The sequence below is a fragment of the Diabrotica undecimpunctata genome, chromosome 9, assembly GCF_040954645.1.
Source record: "Diabrotica undecimpunctata isolate CICGRU chromosome 9, icDiaUnde3, whole genome shotgun sequence".
NCBI lineage: Eukaryota > Metazoa > Arthropoda > Insecta > Coleoptera > Chrysomelidae > Diabrotica > Diabrotica undecimpunctata.
In genome coordinates this window covers 18163069-18184243 of record NC_092811.1, presented here as the reverse complement: position 1 = coordinate 18184243, position 21175 = coordinate 18163069, and the positions used below count along the sequence as shown (strand labels likewise).

Sequence of the window (21175 nt, the reverse complement as noted above, 5' to 3'; positions counted from 1 at the left end):
ATTTCGAAGGCCTCCAACTTATTAATGGAAGGTACTCTTAACGTCCATGTTTCCATGCCGTATAACAATATGGACCATACATAGCATTTAACCATCCTGTAGCGGAGATTTAAGGAAAGATTACGGTTACATAGTAGCCGTTTAAATTTGATAAAAGCTTCTATTGCTTGTTTGGTACGGCATTTTATTTCTTGTTGAGGATCCCATTGGTCATTCATCATCATTCCCAAGTATTTAAATGTTTTCACTTGATCGATTGGAGCATTATCTACTTGAAGTTGTATTCTTAAAAGTGCATTTTTTCTTATTGCCATGCATTTAGTTTTTCCAGCATTTATCTTCAAGCCATATATTTTTCCTACGGTGTTTATTTTATTTAACATCAACTGCATATCATGTATGTAGAGATTGAAGAGCATAGGAGACAAAATACATCCCTGTCGCACCCCTCTTAAAATTTCAAATTCTTCTGTGTTGGTTGATTTGTTCAGTCTCACTCGTGCTTTTTGATTCCAATAGAGATTCTGGATAACTCTTATATCTTTCTCGTCAATGTTAGCATTATGTAGCATTTTTATCATTGCGTCATGTTTTACGATGTCAAACGCTTTTTCATAATCGAGGAATGTTATGACTATATCCTTTCGTTGATCCATGCAGTTTTGTACAAGCGTATTCAAGCAGAAACCTTCTTCACGTGTACCCAGTCCGCTCTTGAAACCAAATTGTGTCTCACCGCTTAGATCTTTCAGCTTTCTGAACATTTTTGTGTGAGGATACACCTTAAGCAAATGGCTCATTAAACTTATCAGTCTGTGGTGTTTGCATTTTGTCGCTCTTTGTGATTTAGGGATCATTATAAAGGTTGAATAAAGCCAATCCGTTGAATGTGGCCGGTATTATATAGGGCATTGAAAATTGTTACCAGCATGTCGATGTTATCATCTTCCAACAGTTTTATGGCTTCCGTAGTAATTCTATCCGGTCCAGGGGCCTTGCCTAGTTTTGCTACTTTTATAGCGTACTCAACCTCGGCGCGAATAATGGGAGGGTCGGATGCATTTTCCGTGGGTAAGTTAGTAGTTGGCAGATTCGGTCTATTATTTGCAAAGAGGGACGAAGCATAGTTTGCCCAGATTTTAGTTAGTTCTTCCTGGGCATGAACGTAGTTTCCTTGATCATTCTTCAGGCGAGTCTCATGGCGTTCCTTGTATATACTCGAAATTTCTTTGACCTTTTTATGTAGTCCAAAGCTGTCTCCCTTTTCTTGTAGTGATTCCAATTCTTCACAACGTTCTTTCATCTAGCTTTCCTTTGCGTTTTTAATTCTTTCCCTTATCGTACGTTGGATTTCCTTGTATTCATGTTGATTCTGATGTATTTTGTACCGTCTTCCTCTATGCAATTTCCTTGTATGTTTCTTAAGCTCTCGTTGATGTGCTTACTGTATGTAGATCTAAGCTCTTCATCTCTCATAAATTCTCTAGTGTTTATGTATTTTTTATTAGATGGCTTTTTAACCTTTGCCAATCGAAGCCTTACATTCGCGATTTGGGGGTTGTGGTCAGACGAAATATCCGCACCAGGGTAAGCGGCCACTCTTTTTATATATCTGCGAAATCTTTTGTTTATCAAGATGTAATCAATTTGATTTCGTATCATATGACCTGGACGATCTCCTGGTGCTCGCCATGTATACAATCTTCTTGGTGGGAGTTGATACCATTATTGCCACTCTATTATTTATTTTCTTGTGACTCCATTATTGCCATTCTTTTATTTATTTTTTTATATCTAAACCCACAGTTTATCAAATCGCAATCGCAATATCGCTAAACATTGGTAGTTATAATTAGGATATTCTCTTAATGCATTTTGAATCATATGTAGTATAGGTATCTTGCTTTCCTTGTAGAAATTATACAGTCTTTCGAATAGCATTCTTATCGCCATCATCTATTTTTCTGAATTTTTCATTCGTTCGTTTTCGTTTTAAACAGTGATTTATAAAGTTTCCTACCCTAACAATACGATAAATTGTCGATGATATTTTTAGTGAAAATTTTTTCTAAGTTGACTTATTGAAAAGTGAAAAAAATCGGTCTTGGTCTGAATTGTCTTTTATTAGAATCTTTTCTTTAAGTTACCGCTTTTCTCATGCAAATATAGTTAAAATTTACATTAAACAAAGTACCTAATCCACCGAATTCCACAATTTTTCAACCGGTTTTGTCCTTCTCTCGATAAATTTTAAGAACTCATTAATCGCACTTAATGATATGATTATTGACTGTTTTTTTCAACAATACTTTTATAGTTGGGCTTACACCTTACAATTTGATTAGGATAAAAATAATCATTATTCAGTTGTCCATGCTGCAACATATATCTGTTCATACTTTAACATGTTCCTGCACTTTCCTTAAATCTGTTATCAATTGTCCATGTTCTAGTTCAATCTTTATAAAATTTAAAACAATATAAATTACTTATACGAGTTGATGATTTAATGGGAAAAATAACGTAATTGAAAACTATTTTTTATTTGCAAGCAACGATATATATATATATATATATATATATATATATATATATATATATATATATATATATATATATATATGTATATATATATATATATATATATATATATATATATAAATATATATATATATATTAACCAAACTATAACAATTCAAATAATCAATAAATAACATTTGTAACATAAATATCAACTGAACTCAACTATCTTTTGAATTTTGTAACTGCGGTCATTGGAGGCTCCCAGTTTAGACACTACAAGTGGTTGACAGTCTTCTTCTTCGTTCTCATGACCCTCCATGATGTGTAGTTCTACGTCTCTCGGTGGAGGTACAAGCCGTATATCGTTGACGTGGATGGTCCTGTTGACGTTTTGGTTCCTGTGGACCTCGTAGGCCAGATCTCCTATTGCTTGGAGGATGGTGTGAGGTCCAGTCCACGTTCCGCCAAAGTTACCCTTTACGTGGTTGCTTACGAGCACGTGTTGTCCTGGCAGGTAGGTTCTGGTTTGGTCATCTTCTGGATTGGCAGGGAAGAGTCTGGATTAGCAGTGCTCTTTTGGGTGGCTGCTGCTACTCTTTCTGTCCTGAACTCTCTTCTTTTTTTCTACAGCCGTCTCTTCAGACCTCTTTGGGTTGTATTCAAGCAGTAGTTCGTCAGGTGTTTCTTTCGTGCCTTCAGACTAAACACGGTGTCGGAGTTATAGATGTCCCATCACCGGTTTTCGTTTGAGAACTCGCTCTTAGGGCTTTCTTGACCTCCTGGATACGTTTCTCCACGGTGTTCGCCTGTTGGTTGTATATTGGGCTGGACACTGTCTGTCAACGCACTCTTTTTCATTGATGTGGTACTTTTCAGCGGGCCGAAGTTTGGTTGAGGCGTAGGTACGATTTTTCGGTTGTCCACTGTGCCCTGGAAAAATACTGCACCCATTGCGTTCTCCGACGCATCGGTTTGTAGATTAAAGGTTGAAGTCTGAGCAAGTCATTTCCAGTTTTCCCTGGATGGCCATCTTCACTGCTTGGAATGCTTGGTTGCTCCATTTGAGCTTCTTCATCCTGGTGAGGTCAGTCAATGGAGTGATTAGCTCGGCGAACGCTGGGATGAAGTCTCGGAGCCAGCTGGTGATTCCAATAAAGCTTCAAAGTTTTTTCTTTGCGTTGGATGTCTCGAAGCCCTTTATCTTCTCCGTGTGGTATTCTAGCGGTTGCGTTGACTCTGTTGTCACTTTGTGGCCTAGGTAGACTGTGTTGTCCTTGACGAACTTGCACTTCTTTATGGATACCCATAATACATGGGTTTGGAGACGTTCCAGGACCAAGTGTAGGTGTTTCTGGTGTTGTGGCCAGTCTTTGGAGTATACAATGATATCGTCTATGTACAGGTTGACAAAGTTGTCAATGTACCCGGCGAAGACTGGTCACGAGTTTCTGGAAAGCTAATTTTATAGTTGGACATATATCCTGTTACACTCATAGTACAATGTCTTATGTTCCTCTGTATGAAGTATTCTATGCGTTGCATAACAGGTCTCAATTTTCTGCATATCTTTCCATGTGTCATATTCTTGTTTGCTAGGAAATTCAAAAGTTATTCGTTCAATGTTTACCTGGTGATGCTGCTTGAGATATTTTCTCATCTCATGACTTTCTAAATTAGTTTTTTTTTATATAATGAACAAACTATGCGATTCATTTTCTTCTTTGACACGTCTATTTTATGTATTCTTTTGATAATAATATGACGATTTCGTAATTTCACATTTTTAAATGTTTTGCTTCAAAGATGGCAGGCACCTCAGAGAATTTCGGAGCTTGTTGAACTAGATAAAGTACATGAATCCATAATTTCTTGCTAAAACAAAGTCATATGTAATTAAATATGGTGTTCTAACAGATTTGTAAAAAAATTGAAATGAAAAAAATTAAAATTGAAATTATTTATGTATGCTGGGTGTTGGAATAAAAGCGCCAAACAGAAATGGAATTTTTTAATGTGTGCTTGGTCACAGTATACGACTAAAGAATTATTTTAAGTATAAAACTGTGACATAACCTCAAAAATGTTCATCAAAATCAAATGACGGTGACGACCAATCACACCAAATGTACCTTGTTATCGTTAGTGTAGTCTGCAAAATGCATCACCAGATGAGTGCACACCGAAATTCAGGTAGGCGCGACAATCGGCGCCGGAAATATAGGTGAGAGCGCAAAAGTGAGCGATGATGTTAATTAATACTTCCAAGTGATGAGCTCTGCTAATTTATTCGTGCTACTCGCAGTTCACTACTCTCTATCTGTTCACTATCTTGGGCTAGTATACTGTCAAGTAAATATTTTTTACGAAATACATAGCTTAAATTCAGCATAAATATTTAGAAAAGAAAAATTATAAATATTAATTTAAAAAATCAATAGATTCTAGTGATCGTTTTAACGGTGATATTGTGTATTTCCACCTCTGCATCTAATCACTTCCTGCCACCTGCAATTCATGTCAGATCGGTTGAGGTCTTATTTACTTCTCAACACATTATATGGGATTAATGTCGAGACTACATGCTGACCAGCCGATTAGTTCAATGCCATCTTCCAAGAGATAGTGTCAAAGCACTCGTGCTTCGTTCGGTCTAGCATTATCGTGCAATAACAAAAAATTTTGCTAAATACAAGGGGCAAAAGGCACTACATGATTCTGAAGAATATCTAATATATAACATTCAGTAGTAAGATTGCCATTGTTCAATACCAAATCCATATGCAAAAATGATGAAAATTTAGAAAAATTAGCATCTACGAAAACATAGGAAGAGCTCCGCAACTACAACATTACTTAGGTAAAACACCGCATATACTTACGGAGTCTGCAGTTACTGTGTTTACTCTAAGCAATACACAATTGCGGTGTTTTTGCTACGTAATTAGCGCGATTAGCGAAAACATTTTTGTCAGACAAAATGTGTTTCAATCGTCTACTCCACGACTTAAAAAAGGACGTGTGAAGGCGGCTTGTAAAAGTGAAATATCTACTCTAAACCTTGATACGCATATATAAAGTTTTAATCCCAGCATATCCCATTACAAGCGTGAACACGCCCTGTATTGTAGAGACCTGCCTAGTGATTTAACCATACAGGTCAGGCACAAGGATTATTTAGCAACTAATTAATACCTCCTAATCAATACTCGTATGAGCTTTATCGAAAGCATGTTAAAAATATCTTTCACAAATATCCATATCCATCCAACTACACAATAAAGAGCATAATTTTGAGAACTTGAATCCAGCAAGTAGTGAATACGATAGCTGGAAAAAACACATTCAACGTGTCAGAGATTCAAGAGAATTATATTATATCGTTTGGATAAAAATGAACCAGATATATCAACGGCCCTTAAAGTCTGTGTTGAATTACAAAAGGTCATGTTACTAAGAATCGATATGTTTAAGAAAGCAATATTTACCCAAAGAATATCGACATTCAATGAAACCTTTGTACCCCTGGGTAAAGGAAAAAAACAAAAAACTTTTGCGTGCCTATGGTATGACGGTATTACTGGTCGGGAAAAAAAAAAGAAATAATTAGCTCATATAAGTAAGGCTTTCTTTTTACATTACAGGTATGTCGAACATTTTGTTCTTTGGATTGATAACTGCTCAGGTCAAAATAAAAATTTGAGATTTTTATATTTCCTTCTATATATTGTAAATTTGGACGCTATATCTGCTCAAGATGTTTGTATTTAGTATTTCGAACCAAGACACACATTCATGTCCGCCGATAAGCTTCCACCATCAGGTGAAACTATCTTTAAAAAAACAATAGAAAACCTACGATTTTAACGATTTTGTGACAGCTGTTGGAAATGCAAATTCAAAAAAGGTTACAATAACAACAATTCAGTATACAGGTTTTTTTAAGAGGCAAGATTTCGCATCACAAGCAAAAATTAAAAAATAAAGCCTCGTCCTTACTTGGCGAAAAAAGGAGAAATTGTTACCAACAGGGGATCATTTTCTCTAAAGTACAAGTTAACAAATAACTACGATAGTATGTTTGGAATGAACAAAAAATAAAAAAGAAACCCTTATTAAAAATCTCAAAACCATAATGGCTTCAAATAGATTACAATTTTGGCAAAATCTTGAGGAAAATAAGGATTAATAAGATAATTTCTTTCTATATTTAGTTTTTTCTATTTTGTATTAATTTTTTTTTTGTTAGGGTTTATCCGGTATAATAAATGTGGTTTTTTTTATTAAATCTATAGTGTTAATAAATTATTCAAAAACTTATTTTGTTCTTTAATTATATTTTCTTTAACATTATGCAAAATTAAGAAAAAACACCGCAAAAACATTACATCCGTAGATGCTGTAGTGTTATTTAGCAATTCCTATTATTACTTACGATTTTTTTTCCAATATCTGCCCTAGTAAGCATAAAATTAGGATCAACTACTGCTCCTTTTTTTTAACATAGTTTATTTACAGATTTATTGATATAAAGTAAAATCGTTTCTATCCGCATTGTAACAATTTTCGCTCTTTTTAAAGGTTGAATGAGGATTCATTGAAGTCCATTTACTCGTTATTGTAAGTACTGCAGATGCTGTGGTTTTCCTTAGGAGGGGAGTATATCAATCGTATTCAACCAAAAATGTGAATTATCTGTCCTTAGGACTTTTTCCCAATCCGCTTCTTATTTCACAGAAAGTTAACTGTGCTCTACGATTATCTCTGCTTAATGCTGGATATCGAGCACCAATGAAAGGATGCAAATGCACTCCTAGAAGACGTTGCGTTGTGGAACACTCGTGTTTTGACGCTCAGATTGCAACTGGCGTGTTACAAATCGTTGTCGAGCTGAGGGAAAGTCTTAACAAACGACTGTAAGCAGCTAGATCTTTTACTATTCTCACCAGTTACCCTTTATCGTAACTAACCACATTGCAATATTGATGTATAGAATACACTGAATCTCTCACCTATTCGGCGATAACTTCCAATCTTCTTCGTATAATAGAACCGCTTGACCACATCCCTCAGGTGTTAAATTTCTCATTACATCTTAACACATTAGGCAAAAGAATTCTGAAATGCACAAAAATCAAACCTTAAACTAAACAATCAAAAGTTGTCAGTGCCATTGCCTTTTGTTGTTAAAAGAAATATTACATACTATAATTATATCTAGACTGTAAGCCAGTCTAGATATAATTTCTATAATCATACATTATTAGTTTGCATTTAATTACATTTTCCTGATTTAACAGATAATTCTAATTTTAGGTTTCTCTTGCAAAGATATGAAAACTGATGCCAGTAGCCTATTAAAAAATCATGATAGGAGTGACAGTAATTTAAACCCTTGTATAACTTCTAATACCAATATGAGCACTGGAGGACAACGTTTTACATGTATGATTTGCAATAAATCATTGTCAAACAATTATCTTTTAAAACTACATATGAGGATACACACTGAGAACAACTCTTTTGCATGTGAAATTTGCACCAAAGAGTTTTCAACAAACAGTATGTTAAAAATTCATATGACAGTGCATACTGGCGGAAAACCATTTGAATGTGAAATTTGCACCAAAAAGTTTTCAATGAAAGGTCTTTTAAACTCGCATATGAGAGTACATACTGGTGAAAAACCATTTGAATGTGAAATATGCACCAAACAATTTTCAACAAAGGGTAATTTAAAAGCACATATGACAGTGCATACCGATGAAAAACCATTTAAATGTGAAATATGCTCCAAACAGTTTTCAACAAACAATGTTTTAAAAATTCATATGACAGTGCATACTAGCGAAAAACCATTTGAATGTGAAATTTGCACCAAAAAGTTTTCAATGAAACGTCTTTTAAACTCGCATATGAGAGTGCATACTGGTGAAAAACCGTTTAAATGTGAAATTTGCACCAAACAATTTTCATCAAAACAAGGTTTAAAATCGCATATAGCAGGGCATGCTGGTGAAAAACCATTTGAATGTGAAATTTGCACCAAACAATTTTCAACAAAAGGATATTTAGCAATACATATGATATTGCATACTGATGAAAAACTAATAAAATGTGGAATTTGCACCAAACCATTTTCAACGAAAAAATATTTAAAATCTCATATGAGAGTGCATACTGGTGAAAAACCATTTAAATGTGCAATTTGCACCAAACAATTTTCAACAAAACACGCTTTGAAATCGCATATGGCAGTGCATACTGGTGAAACACCATTTGAATGTGGGGTTTGTACCAGGCAATTTTCAATGAAACCATATTTGAAAGCGCATATGAGAGTTCATACTGGTGAAAAACCGTTTGAATGTGGAATTTGCACCAAACAAATTTCAACAAAACAACATTTAAATTCGCATATGAGAGTGCATACTGGCGAAAAACCATTTGAATGTAGAATTTGCACCAAACAATTTTCAACGAAACACAATTTAAAATCGCATATGAGAGTGCATACTGGTGAAAAACCATTTGAATGTGAAATTTGCAATAAACAATTTTCAGTAAAGAATAAGTTAACAAGACATATTGGCTTGCATTCTGATGGAAAACCATTTAAATGTGGAATTTGCACCAAACAATTTGCAATAATGGATTATTTAAAAGCTCATATGACTAGAGTTCACACTGTTGGAAACCATTTAAATGTGAAATTTGGATCAAACAATTTTCAACAATGAATTAGTTAAAAATGCATATGATATGGCATACTGATAAATAACCATTTGACTGTGGAATTTGTATCAAACAGTTTTCAACGAAGACTTAAAATCGCATGTGTATACTGGTGAAAAACCTTTCACATGCAAAATATGCTTCCGAAAATGTTCACATAATTCTAGTTTAAAACCACATCTGAAAACTAATACTTATGTCACAATATGGTGTAAGATTGACCATCCGCCGAATTAATGGCATTAACAGCTTCAACGCCAAAAAATCTCTAGATTTAGTCAACTATCTCGAATATTCTTCCTAAACAACTTTTAATTAAGTTTATATTTATTTGCCGATGGTTCTATTCGCTCCGTGCGTAACCATGGTAGGGGTACCTTGAAACGATACCAGCGTGCGTAGCGGCGAAATATGACAAAATTGGACCTACCTTTTTACACATAAATTTTATCAAAAATAGGTACAAATACGTGTTGCGTATTTATTTATGCTAATAATAGCAAAAATAGTGAGTGTAGTTTTTATAGGTTTCCAAAGATTACATATAAATTAGAGAAAAGAAAAAGATTTATTCGTGCTGATTAATAGGAAAAAGTAAATATCACATTTTCATTTTTATGCAATTGAAAATAAAAAATTTAAATAATTTATCTTAAATGATATTTCATAAAGCTTCAAGCCAACTGCAGCCTGCCTGATGATTTTAGCTTTTATATCATAAATCATAACTTTTAATATTATTGTTTTAATTACATGCTTCTTCCACATGTAAAACTTGATTTGCCAGTACTAAATTTTTCCCTTTCTTTTCCGTTTGGGTTGAAAATATAAGTTATGATGAATTTTTAGAAACCTAGTTTTTAATACTACATTTATTTTGTATATAAACTGAAAAAATATAATTAAAAAACTAATTATTAGTAATTGTCAATTTCAAAGGTCCAAAACTGTCAGATGAAGGCGGTATGTGTCGTGTCAGTCACACACGGAGCGAATAATAAAAGTTTAAATTTAATTGTTTGTGAATACTTTTACTTATATGATTAATATAATTAGTAAAACACGGTTGCCTAATTCTTTTATTATTACGATTTCCACGACCTAAAAGATCATATTTCCTTCACCCAGCTTAAGGGTGCGTTCATTACGGAGACCATCGCTTGGTATCCTCACCTAGCATAGCATGGCACTGATAACCCAGGGAAATAAACAATTTTTCATGACACTCGTCTGGCCAGGCAAACGACAATTATTGTTTTTAATAGTATGGGCCTCTGTAACAAAAACCTATATGTTTCCTGCGGTCGACTTTTTGGACTTAATTAGTTATTAACAAATTAAGGTCAAAACACGGAAAATTTTTGCTTTTTTTTCGTCTATCAGCCAAAAATGAAGCATTTAAACAAATTTTAGAAGAGACGAAACTTATAAATTACATAAAAACTTTCAAAATAGCGTTTTCTAAATGTTTCTATCAGTCAGCTTTCATTCGTCGTGGTAGTTAGACGTGCGTAAGAAAGAAGCTTGTTTTTAAAACCGGTGTTTGTAAATTAGTTATATAAATAAATATTTCGTGAACTTTAAAAGTAAATTAATTACACCAAATAAAAAAGCGAAATTCGGAAAGACATTAAAAACTTATGAGTGCAGTTACAATGGATACAGAACATGCATCATCTTCAAAGGAGGAGCTGTTAGGATTTCAAAATCTGGTTCCGGTTATACAGATAAGTACCACAAAACTTGTTAATAATAAACCCATTATCGATAATGACTTTGCTAATGTACACACTTCAATAACAAATACCATAAACAAAGAAGTAGGAACAAAAAGGGACGAATTTCTTTACCGACAAAACGACTTGGAACCTTATTACGTGTATTTGGAAAATGATTCACCCGATTTTAAAGGCAGGTTAAACGCTTTAAGGATAGGTGACATTATTATCACAAATTTTAAAGAAATTGATGAAAAAATTGTGAGCATTGACGCAGTAGGGAGAAATAAAATACGTATAAAATTTAAAGATTATAAATCGGCCAACTATATCATATCTAAAAAAAAAATGAAGCAATATTTACAAAAAATAATTTAGACATATACAGGGCGTAATAAGAGATATTTCCACAGAATTTTCAGTAGAGTATGTTAAAGACAGAGTCAAAATGTACGATTTACACTCTAAATTTGAAGTCATTCAAGTCAAAAGATTAAATAGGAGGCAAGTAGATGAAAACGGTACTCAATATATTCCAACAAAAACATGTGTAGTTAGTTTTAGGTCACAGGTACTACCAAAATATGTAACAATCAACAAGGTACTAAAGAAAGTCGAGCCATATAAACAAAAGGTGCTATTATGCTTTAATTGTCTAAAATTTGGACATACAGGGGGGCAGTGTAAGAGCAGGGCTAGGTGCGATAAATATCAGGAATCACACAACTCAAAAGAGTGTAAAACGACCGATATAACTCCAAAATGTTTTAATTATTCGGGGAATCATTTTACTACAAATTTGAGCGCGCGTCAGGAATTTCAACGTCAAAAACTTGAAAAAGACGCTATGTCTTCCAGTAATATTAGTTATCAAGACGCCAACAGACAGTTCCCCAGAAACTCCTATGCAAAAGCAACAACCATTAATACGGAACAAACTAAAAACATTTCCTGCCTCAAAACTTTCCCTCCATTAAATCCCAATAATTATACACCCATCCAGCTTCCATCAAATTCAATTAACCAAATGTCAACAAATAACATATTTTACAATAATTCAAATAGTACAAATTCTAAAACATTTAAAAGACAGAGATCAAATAGTCCAGATCCAACATTAATTTTGCATAATGAAATTATAGCTTCTACTAGATCTCAATTACCTACGGGAGGAATATTAGACAATATTAACTATAAAGAAAATATTAATAATAATTCAGTTCTTCTTCTTCTTCTTCTTCTAATGGCGCTACAACCCTTTGTGAGTCTTGGCCTGCTTAACAATGTTCTTCCATTCTGCCCTGTCGGATACTTTCCTTCGCCACTGCCTGATGTTCATGGTTTTAAGATCCCTCTCTACGTCGTCTATCCATCTTTTACGTGGCCTTCCTCGTGTTCTGTTTCCTTGGGGCTTCCATCTTTGGACTACTTTTACGGCTCGATTATCTGGCATTCTTTCTAGGTGAATAAGCCAGTTTAGCGTTTGTGACTTTACAAATCTGACAATATCTGCGCTCTGCATTAGTTCATCCAGCTCGTGGTTCATTTTAATTCTCCACGAACTATCGCTGCATTAGAATTAGTTATGTTATAATAATATATGAGTCCGGCAGCGGAATAAGAGACACTGTGGAAAAGACTAGGGGTCGATAGTGAGGTTAGGTGATGGAACGCCGTGGGACTAAGGATCCATCCATAATGTATGTTTGTAACCACTGTATCTTTTAATAAATAGTTTTGTACAATAGTCGGTGCCTCATTAAATACATAACAAGTTATAGAAATTATCACAAAAGCTTTAGTAACAAAAAGTATAAATATAAATAAGGAAGAACTCGAAAACTTAGTCAAATTAACTATAAAAGGAAACACGTCATCACATTCTCAGACCTCAACCATGCAATAAATATTCTTCAATGGAACTGCCGTTCAGCAGTTTCTAATAAAACTAACCTAGAATATCTACTAGATAGGGGCAACTACTCCGTTGCACTTCTATCGGAAACATGGTTTAAAGCAGAAAAATATTATAATTTTAAAGGCCTCAACAATATTCGCTGTGACCGGGATGACGGGTACGGCGGCTCAGCCATTTTATTAAAATCAGACTTAATATACCAAGAAGTCTCAATTCCAACTACAATAAACTTTGAGCATACTTGTATCTCGGTTAATTTTCCATTTATACATAAAAAATTTACTTCGTTTCAGTATACTTTAAACCGAGAACTAGAATATCATTACAACAGTGGATAAACTTTTTGGAACAAATTCCAAAACCATTCATAATTGGGGGCGACTTTAACGCTCATAGTTTTTCTTGGAATGATGGATATGACGATATCTATTGCAAGATTCTTTTGGAAGCTATCGAACAATGCAACCTTGTAATTTTGAACGACGGATCACCTACATTAGCAAACAATAAGAAGTCAGCTGTAGACTTGACCCTCTGTACACAGGATCTGACGCACCTAATTACGTGGTCTACTTTAGAAGAACCTTATGGCTCTAACCACTTACCAATACACATACAATTTGGAAGGAATAGCCCGCTTGCGCAAATTAAACAGACAAAACAACATATGGAGACTCAAGGCTGCTAATTGGGATGTATACACCGCTACACTTGAAGCTACAGAACCAAAATCATCACTAATGGGCATTATCGACAATATTAACAAAGCTGACAACAAAGCAATTCCCTTACAAAAATCAAACACACAAAATAGAAATCATTGTTCGCAATACTGGTGGAATGAAACCTGTAACATAGCTGCTAAAGCAAGAAAACAAGCTTAATTAACCTACACACATGCTCCAAATCTTAATAATCTAACAAAATATAAGACTTGATGCAGTAGCTAAAAAAACTTTCAAAGAAACTAAGAAAAAAAGCTGGATTAATTATTGCAAAAATCTAAATCAAAATACACCAATTAAAGAATTGTGGAACAAAGTAAACCGATATAAAACCCGAAAACAAGTAAATAAACCCCAAAGAAGACTGGATAAACGAATTCCACACAAAAATCTTGCCCCCATGGGTTGAAAAAAACATTACTCAACAAATAGCTATCGTAAATAGAAACACTTCTTTTCTACAATCACTATTTCAATTATGGGAACTCGATCAATGCATTAAATCAACAAATAATAAATCTCCCGGGGCGGATAACATTTCATACAATATGTTGCATAAAATGCCCTTAGGCCATAAGAAATCCCTGTTAGAATTGTTCAATTCGATTTGGATAAAAAAGATTCCTTTTCCACCAATGTGGAAAGAATACATCGTAGTACCTATCAAACCAAAACCTGGAAAACAGAACGGAAATGCAGCTTCATATAGACCCATAGCTTTATCAACGTGTATATTTAAAACCATGGAAGGAATGATAAAGAACAGGCTTAAATATTGGCTAGAAAATGAAAAAATATTACCTGACTCACAATATGCTTTTAGAAAGGGAAGATCTTCCTTAGAACCCCTAACGATACTAGTAAATGACATCGATCTAGGATTCACACACAAATACAACACTTTGGCTACATTTTTTGATATAACTTCAGCATATGATAATGTTCAAATAAATATACTAGAAGAGAAGCTTATCAATATTGGTCGACCAACCTTCTTTGCCAACTTCATAAAATCCTTAAAGATAAATAAAGAAGTTTCGGAATCAAGAATATGTAGATCTGGATTACCACAAGGTAGTATCTTGAGCCCAATCCTATACAGCCTGTACACAATGGACATAGAAAATGTTATATCACTTAAGTCCAAAATTATTCAATACGCCGATGATATTATTTACACCAGTAACAAATCAGAGGACAAATGTATAGAAAATATCAACACTGAATTTATAGAAATCCAAAAATGCCTAGACAACATGGGACTTTCCATATCCGATTCCAAAACCAATATATCGTCGGCTTAAGATGCAAATGGCCTAACTCCAAAAATTTAAATTATTCAGGAGATGCAAAAACTTGTCAGAATTAGAAAATATAATAAAACAAGGTAAGTTTCCAAAATATTTTATTTTGTTTAATGCTACAACATAGAAAATACTTGCTCTTGTCAAAAATAGGCTTTATTCTTGAAAAATTGGGAGTTAGGTAATATGCGTTCCCTGAGCATGGGTTGGCATCAGGAGATAGGCAATAATCTAATTAATTGTGCAACTTAAGTATAAAAAAAAATTTAAAGACGGCTACACAAGACAAAAAGAAAGAGGCATTTTACAAATGTGGTAAGTTATCATAAAAAAAATGAAAGTCCTTAGGAATTGACGATTTAAGGTCCATTAAGTGTTGAAATTTTTCCGATTTAATTGGTATTGGAGTCGGATACATTAACGGCAACTCTTCTAAATTCCAGATTGTTTTATCTTTTTTCGTGATTCTGTAAGGCAAAGGCATCCATTCTTCTGTATGCCTGATTTTAAAGAGAATTCCGTGTTCATTATACTGAAGTGCTCTAATGTTTTTTACAGTAGGATCACCTGACGATCTACCAGGACGGATGGAACTAATGTATTGAACTTCTTGAAAGTTTTTGAAATATGTATGATCCAAGTACTCCACCACGTAGGGTTTCGGATTTATACGAGCAGTTTGACAAATATTGACATAGTCTGCTGGGACATTTATGACTCGGTTTTTTAGTTTTCGCTCGATTGTGGAGTGCATTGAATCGCACTCCATTTGCGTATGCCCTTTTTCTAAAAATTTTTGCTCAATTGTAATCCCATGCTTTTGTGCAAAGTTGAAAAGTGCATTGGCAAGAATTGCATTTCTGTTTTGTCCAGTGCAACCATCACTGTACAAAATGACTTTACTAGTAGAGTTTTTTTGGGGTATAATATTAGTCTCTAAAAACTTGTAAATGATGGTAGCAAATGTGTTGGCAGTTAGTCCAGCATGACCCTCATGCCAGAGGAAACAATATCCATCCAAGGATTTAATGTCCATAATTGTAAAATTATGGACTATTAATTTTGTTTTATAATATAGAGCGCTGACATTAGATTTTGGACTCAGTAGAACTGATTGCAAATCCATTGAAAAAACTTTTACATCTTCTTTTGTTTTGTCAACCTCTTTTTCCTTTCGTGCCTCCTCCTTTTTCTTCTGATGTTCTTGATAGGTAGCTTCGTCAATATTACCAGTCTTGTAACCCACACACGTATCACATTCGTCCTTTTTAGGTGAAAAAAGTGCTAAATTAAAATCGTCGAAACTGTTATTAAATGCTGCAATATATAGCGGTTGTGAATCGTTTTTTGTACACCAGTCATTCTTATAAAACCGGTATAATTCCATTTTTGTTTGCCAAGATCTTTCAAGGTATAATTTCTTTGTGCTCTTTCGACAATAATGTGACTCTAGTTTTGGAAGAACTGTAAAGAAATTGCACAAATTTTCTTTTTGTTTGTCGATTTTCGCTTTTCTAGGAATAACTATTTGGGAGGAATTATTATCACGCATATCATTAAGGTCATCATCCACCAAATCATTTGCAGTGTGTTGTGATTAATTTTTTTCAATCAACCAATGTGCAACAGTTCTTGGTGCAACTGAAAGAGTATTGCAAAACATTGTTTTGCACACTCTTATCTTGGATGTTGTTTGAAGAAAATATATATAGGAAAATTCCCTTCTTGACTCGTTCTCTTTTTTTCGATCCCTAGCTCTTGAAGTACTTTTCTTTTCAACCAGCGTCCTTAGAAACAATTGTTTTTCGTTCCACAAAAAATTCGAAAATCTTGTAAAAATTTCTGTTCTTTGATCTTCTGTTATCTCATTGCACTTCATTACTGATTTCCCATTATTCATTACTGATTTACCACTGCATTTGCATCTCGGTCCTATAGCTTTTGCTTTTTTTTTTAATATCATAATTCCATTTTTCTTCTTGCTTTTGTTTTCCAAAATATTCCTTTCCTTCTTGTCTCAAAATCTTATTTTTATTTTTCTTCCATTCCTTTTGATCTACATGACGTCTCTTTCTGCGTGTCCGTGAAGGGGTTTGCATTGGAGTGTTATTTTGTAGCTCTTCTAGTACTTCATTTTCATTTTCACTTGAACTTGTTTCATTTTCACTGGGTTCATAAGATTTATCTGAACGACTAGAAGAAGCTTCAATAACTTCTTCTTCCAAAATGGAGGTTGGCATTTCTTCACCATGAATTGATTCTGGAACGAAATTCTGACGATCTTCTGGTTCAATGTTGATTTCATCTTCAGGAAAATTTGAGGAGATAAAATTCAGGTTAGCAACTTTTTCTTCAGCTAGGGTGAGTAAATCATCATCAGTAATTAAATTGTCGTCAGCTAATAAGTGGTGATTAGATGCTGAGGAGCTTGCTAGATTAGTACTATCAGTTAAGAGTGTAGATAAATCCTTATCTTGATCAAAAGTATCACAAAATGTTAACAAATCTCTTGTCACATCGCTTTCGGCATCGCTTTGTCTGTTGGGCTTTTCCTGGATGTTTTGCTTAGCCAATAAAAGCATTTTCATCGCACGGGATTGCGGATTCATTCTGAAATATACAGCGTTAATTAGAAAGTATACTTTTATGTACCTAGCTAAGCAAAAATTTAGAATGTTATTATAGGGAAAAAAATATTAAAGGTAGGTACCTATGTGGTTTATCATCGAAACTATAATGGCCTATCTCCTATCCAAACTAAGTAAATATAAAATGAAAATTGCCTAACTCCAACACGATATTTTAACATCAGATTTACCCAAGAACGCACAAAAATTAAATACTAAATTTATATTCTCTAGATAATTTGAACGTCAAAGGTAATTAAAGCATTAAAAATCTATTGATACTTACCTCAGATATTGTTTTATGCACATAAAATTAAGAACAACAACGTTTCACCTGTTATTACCATTACACACTGGGAGTTAGGCCAACTGCGTATTGTTGAAAATCAAACCGGAGATAGGCGAGTTTCGACTGGTATTTTGTCGCGGCATTTTTGACATTTCGGTTGTTAGGCGTATTTAAGTCGACGCGGTTAATTTTTATGAACCCAACCAACCTAAAATGTTAATTTGAGCTAAAAGTGGAGTTAGGCCATTTGCATCTTAAGCCGACGATATGTATTTTCTCTAGAAACAGAAACAACTATCAAAGACCATTAACAATAGGAAAATATACACATATACAATTGTTACGGCTTCACAAATTACTTTACTAATGTATTATTTATAATGATCTGTAAGTTTTATTTGTTCAAAGGGCATATTTTTTTTAATTATGAAAAAAATGCTTATTTTCAAAATAACTTAATTTATTAGTGACACCAAAAATCACAAAGAGTAAAAAAATGTAGGTATTGCTTTTCTGAAACTTGCTTACTTTTGATGCTAGAAACTTAACAAAAATAAACCTTTATTAAACAGTTTAAAAAAAGTTATAATGAGTTTTCGTCGAAAAGTACCTCATTTTTTTATTATTTCACGTTGAAATATTCAACATGGAATTTGACGAATCAGAACCTATTTTTCAATAACCCGAAAAGTATTGACTTAGTGAAAAAACTCTATAGAACAAAAGTTGCTTAGAATTACTGATTTTAGGCACTTCCGAACTTGAACATATATTTTTTCACTCCTGAGAAGGTGTGATACTGAACCATAGTGCAAAAGCATCATCTTTTTTTCTTTGACATCTTGCCTAGGCGTAAGCCAAATTTCATGTAAGTAAATCCAAGCGATTCTTTAAAATTAGGAGGTTTTGCAATATTTTACCGTGAGTGAATAAACTAAATCTTCAAATAAATTCTGTATATTAGCTTGAAATATTTTAGTTTGCATCAATTCTGGAAATTAATTTGTTTGAAAAGTTACAAAAAAGTAATTTAAATGAGATGTAATTTATCACTGCTAATTTTATTATGTATTTTATATTTTGTTATTTTTTGTATTGTATTGATAAATAAATAATTTTTATAAAACCTCTACTGCTTTCATTAATCAATTTTTAGCGTTTTTTCTGAAGTAAAATCGAAATTCAATAATATAAATTACAAGCACGTTAAAATTATTTGTGAAAATGCTGAATGCCATCCTTATATTGTCGTCTATTGCACTAGACAATGGCCGGAACAGGCAACTCAAATTTATTTTTCAATCTTGGCAAATATTTCAATAATGTTGCCACCATACAGTCAGGTAGTACTTAGGCGTGAGGGGCCAAGAGGTGTAAGTGGGCGGAGTTTAATACTGAATTCGTTTTTACCTAAGAGTGAGGTATCTATGGGTGGTTTATAATCAATGGTACTAGGGACGAGATTCGGAACGCTGGAATTTTTAAAGTAATGCATTTATTTTACGTGGCGATGATACTATGATACCATCCTGTGGTCCGACCGAGGGTCGGCGCCTTGTTACGAACGCACACTAACTTTGACTTCTTTTGATGTTGGAACTAGTGTGTGGAGACATCTGGACTTGCGTGATGGTACAACTTCTTATTCTGTCGAAGACAAACTCAACACATTTTAAAGAATATATTTTTCTACTAGCATTACGTTACTAATTACAAACAATATTGTCCGTCCTTACATCTGACACCGATAAAAGCTAAATATAGCAGTGATTCCTTTTAAACACAAAATGTTCAATCTATATCTACCAAGCAGAGACAGGTTTTTAAACACATAGTTTCGCTGTCTTATCAGTTGTCGATTAAGTAAGCTTGAATTTGTGCCATAACTCGGTTGATAAATAATTTACATTAGTTTATAACAATGATCATTTAAAACTCCTTGATCCTAATAAAGGAGAGCCACGTGCATACGTCACATTCTATAATCATGCATATTAAGTTTTATTTTGTTACTCTATCCCAGCGGTTCCTAAATGGTGGTTCGCGGAACCCTGGCGCAGTGGTTCCGCGTCCGTCCGACAGTTAAATAAAACATTCGTAGAAAAGACTCATAACTACATCTAATTACGACTTTTCGCTTAAACCCCGATATGGTGCGCTGCAAACATCTTAAACCATTTGGTTGAGTGGTGAGGATAAGCCACCGGCTACCCACCCTTGAGAAATGCTGGCGCTGGGGCACGTGAGCGCTTTTGTGTTGGGCGCAAAGTTTGGCATAACGGCGTGAGCGCTCTTGTGTTGTGCAAGTGTTAAGCATAACGGTACGCGGGGGGGGGGGTTGCAGAACCACCAGCCGGCGTGCCAGTCGAGCGAGTCAATTACCGCGACACAAGATGTGTTCATGTTATTGGTGTAATGTAAAGGTGGCTACACATATGCGAGCCGAACTGTTTGCGAACTGCTCGTGAGCTGTTTATGTTCAGACTATCTAATACCCTAAGTATCTAATAACAAACCGAGAATTAATTTACTTCGTTATTCTAAACATTTCGGTATTTTGTTTACATTATCTGTTGTTAATAATTTCTCTCGTTACTTTTGAATAAGCCGCGCTCGTTCAGCAATTTTGTTTAACCGAATGATCTCATCGCACACTTAGCAGAAACAATTTATAGTCTCGAACACCGTCCAAATTTAACTGCGAACATTCTTTGTGTTCGTCCCAAAAACCGACAGGCCGTGGTTCCTGACGAGCAACGAACGAACAGCTCGCAAGCGGTTCGTCCCGTCGTACAAATTAACGAATATAGCGTTCACAAAGTTTTTGCTTATTCGTAATTTTTAAGCACACTGTTCGAAATCAAATGAAAAATGATTTAATTTGATGTTCTTACATATTTTTATCAAGTACCGAATGTAATAAGAATTTTGTAACTAATCAAGATTTAGGAACCGATTAAAATAACTGTCGTATGCATCGTGATATTTTATTAAATTAAGGTTTTTCTTTTTGTTTCAGTTTATAATAATGAATAAGTATCATCAGAGAAAAGTAATCACCCTCAAGATCCATGACCTCCGCAAAAAAATTTCTGTAGCAATGTCCACACTCACTATCAACATTAATATTACTGCAACCTGGTAAAGCGTCATAAAAACTCTTTTTGATGTATCAGTATTAAAACGATCTCACTATTCCAAGAGAGATTTAAAAAAATCAACCTCGATCGGCCAAACAACTAGTGCAACTAGTAATAACAGATAACAGTGAAAATTGAAATATTGCTCGGCGACAGTGTTGCCATATATAAGTTGCATACAATCAGACGATATAGAAAT

General features: G+C 34.1%; 2 protein-coding genes across 2 annotated transcripts in view; one reads left to right on the top strand and one right to left on the bottom strand.

The window, feature by feature from the left end:
• The window catches only part of LOC140449628 (uncharacterized), a 71804-nt gene extending 61484 nt beyond the window's left edge, over positions 1–10320 (top strand). Inside the window, exon 3 of the mRNA XM_072542871.1 lies at positions 7837–10320. Within this exon, the coding sequence (XP_072398972.1) occupies positions 7837–9260 (1424 nt within the window). The 3' untranslated portion in view covers positions 9261–10320. The remainder of the gene's footprint in view (positions 1–7836) is intronic.
• A 6206-nt stretch (positions 10321–16526) lies between these two features.
• LOC140449630 (uncharacterized) lies at positions 16527–17907 on the bottom strand. Its single transcript, XM_072542874.1, has 2 exons — positions 17834–17907; positions 16527–17530 (listed from the first exon to the last, which is right to left on the bottom strand). The coding sequence occupies exons 1-2, from the start codon at positions 17854–17856 to the stop codon at positions 16828–16830; spliced, it is 726 nt and encodes a 241-aa protein (XP_072398975.1). The 5' UTR covers positions 17857–17907; the 3' UTR covers positions 16527–16827.
• Between the last annotated feature and the right edge of the window lie 3268 nt (positions 17908–21175).

Excerpts from the sequence above, each read along its gene's own strand:
- LOC140449630 (XM_072542874.1), bottom strand. The coding sequence starts at position 17,856 with ATGTGCATAAAACAATATCTGAG. Across the intron at positions 17,531-17,833 it reads TGCATAAAACAATATCTGAG|AATGAATCCGCAATCCCGTG; the intron begins GTAAGTATCAAT and ends TGTATATTTCAG.